At 40.8% G+C, this 16,526-nt stretch overlaps 1 protein-coding gene across 1 annotated transcript; it reads right to left on the bottom strand.

Annotated features, from left to right (window-relative positions):
- Positions 1-15,179: 15,179 nt before the first annotated feature.
- LOC115637988 (olfactory receptor 11A1-like) lies at positions 15,180-16,127 on the bottom strand. Its single transcript, XM_030539594.1, has one exon. It carries the CDS (start codon positions 16,125-16,127, stop codon positions 15,180-15,182), a length of 948 nt encoding a protein of 315 aa, XP_030395454.1.
- Positions 16,128-16,526: the final 399 nt, after the last annotated feature.

A 16,526-nucleotide genomic window follows, 5' to 3' on the forward strand; every position in this document is an offset into this window, starting at 1 on the left:
CTGAGGTATCTAGTGACAAAGAAAAAGTAATAATTATTTAGGGAAGTTGCAGTACAATTAAACTGGGTTGATTCCATCCATTAGATACCATAAAAAAATTGCCTTGCAAACTGAGATCCAGGTTGTATTCTTTCACACTCAGGCTTTGCACAGGGTTTTGGAAGAGAGTGGTGTCGTGCACCTATCAAAAAAAAAAAAAAACAACAACATGGATAGTTTATCACTTTCAACCCCGGCCCCTTTCCATTTATTTATTGATAAGTAGATTTAAAGTCCTAAAAGGGCCATTTGATCATCTAGTCTCACATCCTGTATAGTGCACACTATAGATTGGCCCTGGTTTCCTCAATGTTAAACTCAATACCTTGTGTTTGGCTAAAAGAGATCTTCTAGAAGAGCATCCAGGGCCAGATTTTTAAAGGTATTTAAACACCTAGTGGATTTTAAAAAACATCTAGGCTCCTAAAGGACAATAACTTCAATTGCTGTTAGATTGTCCTCAGAAATTTTCACCTTGAATCTGGTCCTATAGACTACAAAAGTCCACGATGATGGCCAAGGTACCCACCTAGGGCTCAACTAACCAACCAGTCACCTCTTTTAGCCGCCATATGAAGATAATAATGAGGAATTCTCACACATAAATAATTCCTTAGTCAACTAGATGTAAAACTATAAAGATGCTAAAATGCAACAGTTCTCAACCTTTCAACATGCACTTGATCCAGCACCAGCCACTAGTAGTGGTTTCTTTATATAATCCTAGGATCATAGAATATCAGGGTTGGAAGGGACCTCAGGAGGTCATATAGTCCAACCCCCTGCTCAAAGCAGGACCATTCCCAACTAAATCATCCCAGCCAGGGCTTTGTCAAGCCTGACATTAAAAACCTCTAAGGAAGGAGATTCCACCACTTCCCTAGGTAGCCCATTCCAGTGCTTCCCCACCCCCCTTACTAATATCCAACCTAAACTACCCTGACTGCAACTTGAGACCGCTACTCCTTGTTCTGTTATCAGGTACCACTGAAAACAGTGTAGATCCATCCTCTTTGGAACCCCCCTTCAGGTAGTTGAAAGTAGCTATCAAATCCCCTCTCATTCTTCTCTTCTGAGACTAAACAATCCCAGGTCCCTCAGCCTCTCCTCAGAAGTCATGTGATCCAGACCCCTAATCATTTTTTTCTTCTCTGCTGGACTCTTTCCAATTTTTCCACATCCTTCTTGTAGTGTGGGGCCCAAAACTGGACACAGTACTCCAGATGAGGCCTCACCAATGTCAAATAGAGGGGAATAATCATGTCCCTCGATCTGCTGACAATGCTCCTACTAATACAGCCCAAAATGCTATTAGCCTTCCTGGCAACAAGGGCACACTGTTGACTCATATCCAGCGTTTAGTCCACTGTAACCCGTAAATCCTTTTCTGCAGAATTGCTGCCTAGCCACTTTGTCCTAGTCTGCAGCAATGCATGTGATTCTTCTGTCCTAGGTGCAGGACTCTACACTTGTCCTTGTTGATCCTCATCAGCTTTCTTTTGGCCCAGTCATTTAATTTGTCTAGGTCCCTCTGTATCCTATCCCTACCCTCCAGAGTACCTACCAATCCTCTCAGTTTAGTGTGATCTGCAAACTTACTGAGGGTGCAATCCACACCATAATTAGCTGATCTGAGAGGACACGTTCATCATGGTCTAATCTGGTGCCATCATAACCAATATATTTTTATTAATATTTATGAAAAAATTAACTCTTTAATATGACAAAATCCATGTTAGTTAACAAAAAAAAATATGTTTTACCAAATCACATATCTTATGTGCTTAAAATTGCAGCTCTAAGCTGAGAGAGTGTGTCACATTTTGGACCAATAGGGATGCGCATAAAAACAAGTAGTGACATTTATCAAAAGACAAAAAATTAAGAAGTGTCTAAATTTGAGGCTCCTTTGAGCTTGAGACCCAGGCCAAATCACCCTTCTGTCCCCTGGTCCTCCGATTGGCATAGATAGATAGATAGATAGATAGATAGATAGATAGATAGATAGATAGATAGATAGATAGATAGATAGATAGATAGATAAGGTTTGACTCATAATTAACAATAATTATGATCTTGTGGTTAACAAACTAAAATATGACTAGGAAATACTGGTTTCCATTCCAGTTCTGTCTCAGACTTCCTGAATGACCATGGGCAGGTCCCTTGTAGTGTGATGGAGGTGGGGGATGACATAGAACCCGTCTGAACATTTAAGTGACCAGATTTTGCACAGTGCTCATCACTAGCTGCCCATGGTGAGATGAGATGCTAAAATCCTTACTCAGGACATGAAATGAGGACGCTGTCAAACAGGCATGTCTTTCAAAGTAAGGGCTAAGTCAGAGAAAGAGTTTGAGGGTTTGCCCTGAGGCTGGTAACACTCACCTTTAATTCCAAGCATGAAGGAGCGACTGCATGATGTTTGGTCTCACAGTCAGACTTGTCCTTTGCTCGGGAGATACCTATATGTTGTTGAGGAATGGCTGTCTGTCCTGTGGCTCACCATGATTGTTTACATCATGCAAACACTTGTATGACCCCGGCTCTGGATCTTTGCAGGGTTTATCAGGTACAGCAGCCTCCCTCTGGCCCTTCCTGCTGCTTGGATCTCCCCTGGGCCCTGCTGGCGGTGACCACTTAGAGTTACCTTCACAAGGGAATTAATGCTGTGCGGTTTGTTAAAACAGTGTAATGCCAAAGCTGATGCCATGAACATTCGAATTCCAGAGGAAATCTGCCCTTTCCCCCCATGGTCTGTGTCTGTGCCAAGACCCCCAGAGAATGGGAGATAAATTTCCATGCCTTTAGAATAACATCAGGCTCTAACAGACCATTTCCCATCCAAAGATCTCAAAGCACAGGTTTTGACTGACAAAAACTTGGGACACCTTGATGCTTCATTTGTAGCCAATGAATAATTATTACCGTTCCAATCAACCTCTCATAGGGTGACCAGATGTCCCGATTTTATAGGGACAGTCCCAATTTTTGAGTCTTTTTCTTATATAGGCTCCTATTACCCCCGACCTCCTGTCCCAATTTTTCACATTAGCTGTATGGTTACCCTAACCTCTCACACACCGGACAGAAAATACTTTCTTCGGGGCTCTCAGTGCACTGCTGTTTAGTAATATATAGACAACCATTAGGATCCCATAGAAAACTATAACTATGATAAGTTGGGAGGAGCAGGTGGAAAATGCCCTTTGCCTCCTGGTGGTGGAAGGGATTCTCAAAGTGGTGGAGATGATACAAACATAGGATTCCAGGGTCAAAAGAGATGGGGAAATGATGTCTACAGAGGAGAAAATGAGGGTCACCAGGATAACCAGACAAGTGTCCCTGTAGGAGAGTTTAATCATTAGGTCAAAATCACCAGAAAAATATCTATTTCATTAGGGACACAGAAGGCTAATTATGACATTAAATATATTAATATAGTAAAAACTATGAATGACCTTAGCCAAGATCCATCTGCTAGCTACATACAGAACCTGCCATTCATACGGGCTGCACTTCGCAGGGCTTTCTATATTGTTAAGTATTGATTATAAGCCATCAAAGTTAGTAAAAAAACCACACAACAGTCAATAGGAAATCAAAGCAATAAAACTGCACAGTACAGCTGGTATCAGAAACAGTTTTGTCGTTAGTCAGGAGACTGGCCAGCATCCTGGGCAGGATGGTGGAGGTGTAGCAGGTCTCCAAGCAGGCCATGTTCCCCAGGAGGAAGTACATGGGGGGGATGGAGATGCTGATCAGCCACAACTAGTGCAAGAATGGGCATGGGCTCAGTCATGATGACAATCTAGGTCACTAGAGATCAGGCAGAGAAGAATTTGCAGATTGGGGAGATCCCTGAATCCCAGCATTCATTCTATAATCAACATTTGATTTCCACCTTCTGTTTTCTCCATACTCCGAGTGATGTATCTAATGATTGAGAACGAGTAATGCTCAGTAAAGGAGTTTGCTGTTCAATACTGTGGTTTTCCCTCTATTCAAATCCATAAAAATTCAGAGTCTCTGGTTCTTTTTCCTTCTTGGTGTAAAGTAATAAAATAAACTTCTGCTTTGGGATGGGGTCTATTTTTTGATTTTCTAGATTGTATTTAGTATCAGAGGGGTAGCCGTGTTAGTCTGGATCTGTAAAAGTGGCAAAGAATCCTGTGGCACCTTATAGACTAACAGATATATTGGAGCATGAGCTTTCGTGAGTGAATACTCACTTCACTATAAGGTGCCACAGGACTAGATTGTATTTGTTTCCTTTCTTTGGGGTAAGGATTTGATTGTGGGCTTGGGAGTAGAAAGTGAAGTCATTTTATATTGTTCAGTAATATCCAGGTCAGTCCCTTCAGAAAACACCAGAAGCACAAGGCCTACTATTATTTTACTATAGTGATTTCATAAGGACTCAAATAGAGATGGGGTCCCCATTGTGCTGGGACGTTGCACACGTACATAGGGAAAGAAAGTTCCTAACTCACAAAATTGACGAGTGTTCAGAAAAAGTTAGATTTTTTTTTAATGAAAGAGGAAAATCCACGTTATTAATGCTTAATCCTCAAAAAAACCCACCACATTTTATTAATGCTTAATACTCAACAGTTCTTCTTACTATATGTGCTATTCAGTCTATCAGGAATGGTCTAGACAGTATTTGGTCCTGCCATGAGGGCAGGGGACTGGACTCGATGACCTCTCGAGGTCCCTTCCAGTCCTAGAGTCTATGAGTCTATGAGTCTATGCATCTGATGAAGTGGGCTGTAGCCCACAAAAGCTTATGCTCAAATAAATGTGTTAGTCTCTAAGGTGCCTACTCCTGTTCTTCTCTTTTCACAAACAGCACAGGGTTTTATATATATATATCCAGAGAATATGAAAAGGTGGATGTTGCCATACCTACTCTAAGAGGCTAATTAATTATTATCTGCAGGAGGAAAAAAAAACCTTTTGTAGTGTTAATCAAGATGGCCCAGTTCAGACAAATTGACAAGAAGGTGTGAGGATACTTAACATAGGGACATAGATTCAATTTGTGTAATGATCCAGCCTTTCTATCTATTTCCCCATTTTATGTATCCTCACACCTTCTTGTCAACTGTCTAAAATAGACCATCCTGATTATCGCTACAAAAGGTGGGGTTTTTTTGTGGATACAGACGAACAGGGCTGCTACTCTGAAACCTGTTAAAGGAGAGTAATGCCAAAGCAGATGACACTGGCGTGGGGCAGAGATGTCTCACAGTGATGATTTCATTAAAGGGGGGACTCTATGTCCTAGTAAAGAGGATAAGATAAATAGAGGCAGTTGATAATGAGGAACAGTAGAAAGTAATAAAGTCCCATTTAAAAATCACACAATGGAAGGTAATCAGCTAAATATTGACACAATGTATACGTGCTTATATATCAAGGCTAAAAGTTCAATTACTAATATGAGTGAAAAGAAATGCCTGGCATCAAATGGGGATCTCAATATAATGGGCAGCATTTTGTTGGTGGAAAGTTGGAGGAATGAGGATAATCAATGGGACACAGAAATACCAGGGTACAAAATGCACAGGAATGATAGAGTAGGTCACGTTGGTGCAGGAATGACGTTATATGTTTAAAGCATAAAGTCAAATAATGTAAAAATCTTAAATGAACAAAACTGTACCATAGAATTTCTATGGATAGAAATTCTGTGCTTCAACAATAAGTGTTTAGCAGTGGGAATACATTACTGACCATCTGACCAGGATGATGACAGTGATGGAGAAATGCTGAGGGAGCTAGAGAAGCAACATAATCAGAAAATGAAAGTAACCTGCAAGCAGAATGGGGATTATTTGAAAACATCATAATAGAGGTTCAGATTAAATGTATATCCCAAATCAGGAAGGACAATAAGAGGACCAGAAATACGCCACCATGGCTAAACAGCAGAGTAATGGATGTTTTTGGAGGCAAAAAGGCATCCTGTAAAATTTGGAAGTCCAGTTCCAGTAAGAATAGTGGGAAGTAGCACAAAGTCTGGCAGATGAAGTGTAAATGTACCATAAACAGGTCATTAAAGAATCTGAGAAGCAAATTGCTGAAGATGAAAACAAGCAAACTATATATATAGATCAGAAGTACGAAGTCTGCCCAAGAGGCAGTGGGGATACTAGATGACCAAGGTGTTAAAGAAGCACTCAAGGAAAACCAGGCCATTGCACATAGCTATTTCCAAAACTGGTTGTGAAAAATTACAGGGAGATCTCACAAAATTGGATGACTGGGTAAAAAAGACAGCAGGTGAAATTTAATATTGTTAAGTGTAAAGTAATGCATAGAAGGAAAAATAGTCCAAAGTATGTATGCATAATGATGGGTTCTAAATTAGTTGTTACTCCTCAGGAAAGAGATCTGGGAGTCATCAAGGATAGTGCAGAAAAGTGAATAGAGAAGTATTATCTACCCTCTCCCACAATACAAAAACCAAAGTTCACCAGATGAAATTCATAGGCATCAGGTTTAATACAACAAGAGGAAATACATTTTTTACACAATGCAAAATTAACCTGTGGAACTCATTTCCATGGGATAGTGTATTGGTCAAAAGTATAGCTGTGTTCAAAATAAAGATAAATGTTTTTGTGTATCTATATAATATGGCATTCCACATGTGTCCTATTGTAAGGACGTTCCACTACAGTAGCTTTTTATACACATTGGTCTGGTTTGAGATTGAAAAACTTTAGCTATGTCATTTGGTTCCCTCCCTTCTATTACAATTTTTAAGAGATACTGACTCCTTTAAGGAACAATCAAATCTTTACATCTACATGGGGCATCCGCCAGTGTGTTAAGATGATCATAGCATCTGTTTTACACATTCTTTTCTCATAACACTATGGGCTAGACCATGTGTCAGGATCAAACCACGCTTAAAACAATTTGGATAGAAAATTTTTGAACAAAAATTATAACTATAATACAAGACAAAAAACTGGCCTCCTTTGATTACATATGGAGTAAATATCAGCTATCACTATCTCAAAGTTCCTTCTTTCAGTGGCAAAGCTCAAGTATTCATGCAAGGATGTCCTTGGTTTGTTTCTATTCAGACATTGGTCTGTTTCTATTCTTCCACCTTTAAGAGCATGTTAAGAAATATGGAAATAAAAGTCTTTTTATAGGAATGACTTACAAGTGGCTTAATAATTTATGTTTCCCTCTCAATCTCAGTCTCAAAGAAAAAACGGGAAAAGAAACCTCACCATACTATCACAATTTCTCCCGCCAACCCAGACTGGCTTAGTGAGTTCTCTTTGATGGCATTAATGAGATAAGTGACTCTGTCTTATAGAACCACTTGGAAAACATATGAAGGTATCTGGTCACACATGAAACTATTTCATACTTCTGCAGTTTAGTATTTATTAGTCTTCGATACTCAGAGGATATGTTCTCACATGTTTACCTATTTAGTCACTTTAATAGTTGTTACCCTGGATGACCTCTGCGGGTTCAGGGGTTTTATTTGTTTACTTGCCTGATTCCAGGTTTGCCAAATAACGAGCACTGAATTTGGTTATTTATATGCTATATCCATCTTGGGCATGCATTTACTGATGTTCTGTTTTGTTATGTATTTATATTAAATGTCAAAACAATAAAATTAAGGGTTAAAGAACGTTCACTCATTCATACTATGGCATTCCACTATCCTCATTCTTCCTATTTCCCTTTGCAATGGGAGAACCACTGGCTACTAGGGTTAGAGAGACTGAGATAACATCGGGAATAATGACCAAGCAGCTGTGTCAGTTTACACCTGCTAAGGATCAGCCCAATTTACCTAAATAAATACAACTGACTAGGAGATATAAATGTAAAAAATGGTGAGTATCTTCTTGCTATACCTCAGGAGGGCTGACAAGGACTTGGGCCACCTAAATCAGTCCTTTCAGACCAGAACTGATTTATTGCCATATCAATCACCCTCTCTAAAGCCTACATTTCTGGAGAGCTCTCCTCAGCGCCTCCTTGACCTTCTTGTTTCTCAGGCTGTAGATGAGGGGATTGATCAGGGCTGTCAAGACAGTGTAAAGGACAGAAAATACTTTGTTTGGGGCTCTGAGTGCACCGGTGTTTGGTAACACGTACACAGTAATTAGGGTCATATAGAAAATTGTAACCACAATAAGGTGGGAGGAGCAAGTGGAAAAGGCCTTTTGCCTCCCAGTAATAGAAGGGATTCTCAGGATGGTGGAGATGATATAAGCATAAGATGTCAGTGTTAAAAGAAATGAGGGGACAGTGTCTATTGATAAGAATATGAGGGTCACCAGGGTAACCAGACTGGTATTGCTGCAGGAGAGCTTAATGACTGGGGTGAGATCACAAAAAAAATGATCAATTTCATTAGGGCCACAGAATGCTATTTGCAAAACCAAAGAAATTAATATGGTGATAAGTATGAATGAACTTATCCAAGATCCGGCTGCTAGCTGAATACAGAATCTGCCATTCATACAGGTGACATAGTGCAGCAGTTTACAAATTGCTAAGTAGAGATCAAAAGACATCACAGTTAGCAGATAACACTCCGTGATCAGTAGCAGAGCAAAGCAGTAAAATTGTATGATGTATTGGCTGACAGAAATGGTCCTGTTTCCAGTCAGGAGACTGGCCAGCTGCCTGGGCAGGATGGTGGAGGTGTAGCAGGTCTCCAAGCAGGACAAGTTCCCCAGGAAGAAATACATGGGGGTGTGAAGGTGCTGATCAGCCACAACTAGTGCCACAATGAGCATGTTCGCAGCCACGGTGACTACACAGATCACTAGAAATAGCAGGAAGAAAAGAATGCGTAGTTCAGGGAGGTTCTCAAATCCCAGCAGGATGAATTCTGTGACAGATGTTTGATTTTCCCTTTCTCCATGAGATGTACGTCGGTTTCCTCTTTCTGCTCTCTCCATATGACATATATAGTGATGGAGAAAAAGTGATAATTAGTTAGCCTGGATGCTGTACCATGAATCTGGGTGGATTTCCCTCTATTTGATTCCATAATAGTTCACACTACATTGTTTATATTCATTCACAATCAAAAGAAAATAAAAACAAAAATCCTTTGTCACACTCAGGCTTTGCACAGAAGTTTTGAATGGAGAATTCCCCCCCTCTGCTTGTCCAATAAAGCAACAACACAGTTAACTGATCACTTTCTTCCCTTGTCCACAGGTTTTTGGTTTTTTCATGTATGGATTAACAAATTTTAAGGCCCAAAAGGACTATTAGATCCTGTATAACACACACTGCGGTTTCCCCCAGTTTCCCCCACATTGAACTCAATAACCTGTGTTCGGCTAATGAAGAACTTCTAGAAAAGCCTCCGGGCCAGATCTTGAAGGCTAATTAGCCACTTGGAATTTAAAAGAATCTAGGCTCCCAAGGAGTCGCAGCTTCAGTGGGAGTTTACCATATCAATGCCTTTAAAAATCTGACCCTCTGTCCTGAGAGGACAGCATCAAGAGACAAGGAATCCACCACTGACCTTGGTACTTTGTTCCACAGGTTAATCACCCTCACTTTTAAAAATGTGTGTTTATTTCTCATTTAATTTGCTCTGACTTTAACTTCCAGCTATTGGGTTTTGTCCTTCCTTTGTCCACCAGTTTCAAGAGCCCTTTAGTACCTGCTCCTTTCTCCCTATTCCCTGTAATCAAGTCAGCTCTCAGTCTTGTTTTTGATAAGCTAAACAGTGAGGATCTTTGAACTGTTTCTCACTGTTAAGCATTTTCTCCAGCCCGGCATCATTTCTGTGTCTCTTTGAGTTACAATCATCTGTGATCTTGCAACATTCTTCTTAAGATGTGGACCCGAGAACTGGATGCAGTATTGCATTGCCTGTCTCACTAGTGCAGTAGAATCATAGAATATCAGGGTTGGAAGGGACCTCAGGATGTCATCTCGTCCAACCTCCTGCTCAATGCAGGACCAATCCCCAGACAGATTTTTGCCCAAGATTCTTAAGTGGACCCCTAAAGGATTAAGATCCAAATCCTGGGTTAGCAGGCCAGTACTCAAAGCACTGAGCTATCCTTCCCACTCCTGTAGAGAGGTAATGACATTTTCCTGCTCATTATTCCTCTGTTTATCCATCCAGGGATCACATCCATGGCATCATAGGGGGAGATTATTTTGAGTTGCTCCTCCATCTGTGACTCCTACATTTATTTGTTGGGGGATAGGTCATACGGACAGACACTTTAGGACATGAATATGATTGTATCCAGCTAATGCCTGGAATGAGGGCAGGATACTGATCAGCAGCACAGAAAACAAGAGATTGTGTAGAGGTTCCTGCCCAAAGCACAAAGGAAACCCCCCAGCCAGGCACACATGCAGAATCCTCTCACTCTTGTTGCCTTAGTGACCGATCAAGGAACACTAAGCCCTCTTATTATTGGTCATGATTTGTGAACGATTAGTTACTGATCAACTATTTAAGGAGTTATAAAAACATACAACCAATTATTAGCTCTCAGCTGTTGTTTGACTGTCATGTGTCAGTTGGGGTGGAGCTGCAGACCAGCTCTGTGTAGCAAAAAAGTGCAACAGTAACTAAGTACACTAGGCCACTCTCTCCATTCAGTAGCATCAGGAGCTATGAAGGGATATAGTGGGGTGAAGAAAGGAAAGTGCACCCATATATGGTTCTTAGATAACCCCATTACAACAACACATCTCATAATATCTCTATGAGGTACAGCAGTGCTGTTATCCACATTTTATGGATTGAGAGCTGAAGCAGAGAGCAAAAGAGCCAGATTTAAAAAGGTATTTTGTGCCTAGTGCAATTTTCAAAAGCAGCCAGTGCCTAGCTCCCAACTCACTAAGCACCTAAATACCTTTAAAAATTGGACCCAGAGTAACTTGATCGGTACTACACATTGATGCTGTGGCAGAGCAGAAAACAGAAGACTGGTCTCCCAAACATCACCATAGCACCCAACCGTTGGACTATCCTTGCTCTTGAGTGCAAAGTTGGGGCAGCAAATGGCCAGGCAAAGTTTGTTATGCAAGTGTCAATGCTTCTCAATCTGTAAGGAATGCCGAGACACATACAGTTCATTTATAGTGTGCAACCTTTCTGTGTGTGGTGCTCAGCACCTCACAAGAAATGCTGAGCAGCTTCAACTCCGAACATAATCCATGGAGAAGATTCTCAACAAGAGACATGTAGCATCTCCCAGGACTGGACAGGGAAGGTGAAACTTAAGAAAATGTTGGACTGCCAGGCATAAAGAGAGAGAGACAGATAGAAAGAAGAGAGAAGAAGGATATATACATAGAGGGATGTGTAAGGAGAAGGGTGAATAGAGCGAGATTTTGGTCACAGAGACAGAGGCTTGTTTAAAGGTTAGATAGATCTGTAAAGAACTCAAAAGAGAGATGAAGTAATAAATAAGTAGATAGATAGAGGGATGAGTAATTGTCTAGATAGATAGATAGATAGATAGATAAGAAGCTTAACATATAGATATTCTTTATGTTTCATACATTTCTCTAGCACTATCATGATGAGATTCTCAAGTCCTTGTTTAAGCAAAGCTGCCAGGAGGTGAGGACTCTGTCTACTAGGAGTCTTCTTCTTAGTGAGGTAAAGTCTGAGGAAGAGTTTGAGGGTTTGCTTTAAGTCTGGTAAAACTCACCTTTAATCCTGAGCATGAAGCAGCAACATCTCCATCGATGGTGACTGAGTTTGGTCTCACAGTCAGACTTGTCCTCTGCTCGGGAGACACTTATATGTTGTGGGAGGATGTCTCTCTCTCGTAGCCCAGCATGATTGTTTGCATCACTCAAGTCCTTGTATGACTCGCGCTCTGGATCCTTGCAGGGTTTATCAGGTACAGCAGCTTCTCCCTGGCCCTTCCTGCTGCTGGGATCTCCCTGGGGCCCTACTGCTGGTTATCATTTACAATTACCTTCATAGAGAAATTAACATTGTGTTGTTGGTTAAAACAGTGAAACACCAAAGCTGATGCCACAAGTATTCAAATTCCAGCAGAAATTCTCCCCTTTCCCCCCTGTGCAGTGTCTGTTCCAAGACTGCCCGAGAATGGGAAATAAATGTCCATGTCTTTAGTAATAATATATGGCCATCCATAGATCTCACAGCATTTTATATTGCATGGCAGTATCTTTATCCCTATTATACAGATCTGGAAATTGAGGCCCGGGAAAAGGAAGTGATTCCCAAAGGGTTGTGAAACAGGACATTGGCATAGCTGGGTGTTCTTTCCAGAGTTCCTCAGTTAAAGTGTATCACCATGGCTGCTGGACCACACAGACTGAGACCCTTTGTCTATTAATGTTCAAAAATTTCTGTATGTGTCACAGGGATTTGTGTTGCTGGCCATCTCTGTAGCATCTGAGCAAATTCAACATGAAATTGACATTAATAGCAAAATCCCTTCTATCTCTAATGCAGACTCTGCCTCTTTCCTCTTTTTGGGGTGGGGGTGGGTGGGGATCAAGCCCTCTGCTTTGGAGTGTGTTTTTGCTATTGATTTTTTTGATTATATTCATTCTCTTTTTGTGGGTGGAGTTGTGGGTGGAGTTTTGAGAGTACAAGGTAGAGTCATTTTATATTGTTAAATACTATAGAATCATAGAAATTAGAGTTAGAAGAGACCTCAGGAGGTCATCTAGTCCAACCCCCTCCTCAAAGCAGAACCAATTCCCAACTAAATCATCCCAGCCAGAGCTTTGTCAAGCCAGGCCTTAAAAACCTCTAAGAATGGAGATTCCACCACCTCCCTAAGTAATGTCTTGGTCAGCCCCTGCAGCTATTACCAAAAGCACAAGGAGTGTTACAATTGACTATGGGGACTCCTTAAGGACTCAAATAGAGACGGGATCCCCATTGCACTGGGTGCTGAACACACACTAGGAGATAAACTCCCTGCCCCACAACATTTCCAACTGAAATACATAAAGGGGGAGTTAGGAAAAGAGAGGCCAATGGCTTGGCTGAAACCCCACCTGAGATCAGAATAAATAACAGAAAACAGATGTTCTGATTTCTAGCCCCATGCCTTACTTGCTGGAGCACAGTGTGTCAAGGTTCCTTCCCCACTCTGATCTCTAGGATGCAGATGTAGTGACCTGCATGAGAACCTCTAAGCTTAACTTCCAGCTTAGATCTGGTTTTGCTGTCACCACCCAAATTATTTATGAGTCATTTGGGAAACTCTGTCTATCTCCTCCCTCAGAATATCTCCCTCCCAAGTACTATAACCCTTCCCTGAGTAGCCTTGAGAGATTTCTCCACCAAGTTCTTGGTGAAGATGGTTCCAAACCCTTGGATCTTAGAACAGGGAGAAATTAACCATTCACCCTCCTCCCCCTGCCAATTCCTGGTGAGTCCAGATCCAACCCCTTGGATCTTAAAACAAGGAAAAATCAATCAGGTTCTTAAAAAGAAGGCTTTTAATTAAAGAAAGAAAGGTAAAAAGCATTTCTCTAAAATCAGGATGGAAAAATTTTTTACAGGGAAATCATGATTCAAAGAACCCAGAAGAACTCCCTCTAGCCTTAGGTTCAAAGTTACAGCAAACAGAGGTAAACCCTTCAGCAAAAGGACCATTTACAAGTTGAGGAAACAAAGATAAAACTAACGGGCCTTGCTGTTACTTATAAGTTTGAATTATGAGAGACTTGTCCGGAAAGATTTGGAGAGCATAGATTGATGTCTGGTCCCTCTTAGTCCCAAGAGCGAACAACTACCAAAACAAACTGCACACAAACAAAAGCCTTCCCCCCAGCAAGATTTGAAAATATTTTGTCCTCTTATTGATCCTTTGGATCAGGTGTCCTTAACCCTGAGCTTCTTAACCCTTTACAGGTAAAAGGATTTTGGTGTCTCTAGCCGGGAGGGATTTTATAGCATTGTACACAGGAGGGTTGTTACCATCCCATTATAGTTATGACACAGTGTAAGACATGATGGGTCACATAAACTCTCCACAGCTTAAGAATTAGACCACTGGGCTTGTAAGCCAGGGTATCTTGACAATTTGCAAAGACTAATGGAGACTCCAAGGAACACAGACAACAGGCTGTCACAAATGCAATAGGCTTCTGACAAGGTCAAAAGATTTAGGAATATTATTTAAAATGCATTAGGGGAAGAGTGAGAAGGAGGAAAAAAGAATCTGTTATATAATAACTGAATACATAACTTTTGTTACTGAGCTGGTTGGTCATTTGTTAGCTGGTTTGATTTTCTGCAGGAAAAGTAGATTCTGAAGAGATTACACATAGTGAATGAGTAGTTTGTACCAGAGCCCACTTAAATCCAGCATTTTTCAAAATAAGAGTTTTCATTTTTTTTGGAAAAAATCCTGATTTTTTTTATTTTCTATTAGCAATAAAATTTATATATATACTTGAGTGGATTAAAGATGATGGAGATATATATCATGCATGAGTTTAATGTGAGATTTTCAGAACATTTTCATAAGACAAGAATAATTAATGGGGAAATCTAATAAATCCAGAGTAGAACATTCTTATGATTATATCTCAAACTACCTTACAAGTATTCAGAAAATGCCTGAAGAATTATTTAAAAACACTCAAGAGGAAAACAGAAAAAAAGAAAATACATTTTATTGCCACTAAATACTGAACAATTCCTGGTCATGCCAGCTGGTAATTTTTTAGATCATTTGTTTTATTTTGGAAAAGGTTGTGATGCACACAGGAAGAGTAGCCTGATGCAGATACCTTTAAGGTCAATAGGAACCTTTCCCTTGATCTCAGTGGAAGTCAGACTTGTTCCTCAATTCTTCTTTGAAAACTCTGAAACTCAACTGAGGGTTAATGTAAACAAATCCATAAAGATAGAGGCAGGGATTTTCAAAGCACCATAAGAAAAGTAGGAACCAAATCCCAATGCAACTAAACAGCTGTTCCCTGGTATGCAGGAAGTGCTGGGCAGAGGGGAAGGAGTTGATAAGTGGGGCCCACAGACCCCCTGGGATACCTCATGGACCCCAAAGGTCCGTGGATCCCATTTTGAGAAAGACTAACTAAGATGGTTCCCTTCTGACTAGTGAGATGATTTATTCCAATTTCAATCAATTTCTCTGAATTCATAGGAATAACCTACATTTCGGCAAAGCTCTCCTCAGGGCTTTGTTGACCTCTTTGTTTCTCAGGCTGTAGATGAGGGGATTGATCAGTGGTGTCAAGACTGTGTAGAAGAATGAAAACACTTTATTTGGGGCTCTCAAGGCCCTGGTGTTTGGTAACATGTAGACAGTTATTAGGGTCCCATAGAAAACTGCCACCACAATAAGATGGGAGGAGCAGGTGGAAAAGGCCTTCTGTTTCCCAGTGGTGGAAGGGATTCTCAGGATGGTGGAGATGATATAAACATAAGATGCCAGAGTCAAAAGAAATGGGAGAATGATGTCTATGGAAGAGAAGATGAGGGTCGCCAGGGTAACCAGAGAAGTGTCACTGCAGGAGAGATTAGTGACTGGGGTGAGATCACAAAAGAAATGATCAATTTCATTGGGGCCACAGAAGTTTAACTGTGACATAAAATATATTAATATGGATAGAACGATGAGTGAAATTAACCAAGATCCAGCTGCTAGATGCATACAGAACCTGCCATTCATAACTGTTGCATAGCGCAAGGGTTTACATATCGCTAAGTACCGATCATAAGACATCACAGCTAACATATAACATTCAGCAGTTGCTAGAAAACCAAACCAATAAAACTGAACCATGCAGCCCATAACAGAAATGGTTCTGTCCCCTGACAGATAAGTGGCCAACATCCTGGGCAGGATGGTCGAGGTGTAGGAGATCTCCAAGCAGGACAAGTTCCCCAGGAAGAAGTACATGGGAGTGTGAAGGTGTTGATCAGCCACAACCAGAGCTACAATGAGCATGTTCGCAGCCATAGTGACTATGTAGATCCCTAGAAACAGGAAGAAGAACAGAATTTGCAGTCCAGGGAGATTCCCGAATCCCAGCAGGATGAATTCTGTGATAGACGTATGATTTTCCCCTTCTGCTTTCTCCATTCTCCATGTGCTGCAACTAGTGATTAAGAAAAAGTACTGATTTGTGAAGGAGTTTGCTGTGCAATGCTGTGGTTTCCCTTTATCTGATTTATTATAAATTCAGAGTGCCAACGAAGACATGGTTTATGTTCCCTCCCAACTGAGGAATGGCGTCTCATCCAGGTGTTGCACAGAGATAAGGATAGATTTTCCCCACCATCCCAGCCAAAGAGCAGGAACACAGTGAATTTCTCACTTTTCTACACCTGTTCTCAGCTTCTTTCATTCATCAGTTCATGTAGTTACAGGCCAAAAGGGACCATTAGCTCATCTCATCTGACATCCACTATAACACACACCAAAGAATGTCCCCAGTTAGTCCTGCACTGAGCTGAATTAATTGTGTTTGGCTAAAACATA

This window comes from Gopherus evgoodei, chromosome 21 (assembly GCF_007399415.2).
Source record: "Gopherus evgoodei ecotype Sinaloan lineage chromosome 21, rGopEvg1_v1.p, whole genome shotgun sequence".
Classification (NCBI taxonomy): domain Eukaryota; kingdom Metazoa; phylum Chordata; order Testudines; family Testudinidae; genus Gopherus; species Gopherus evgoodei.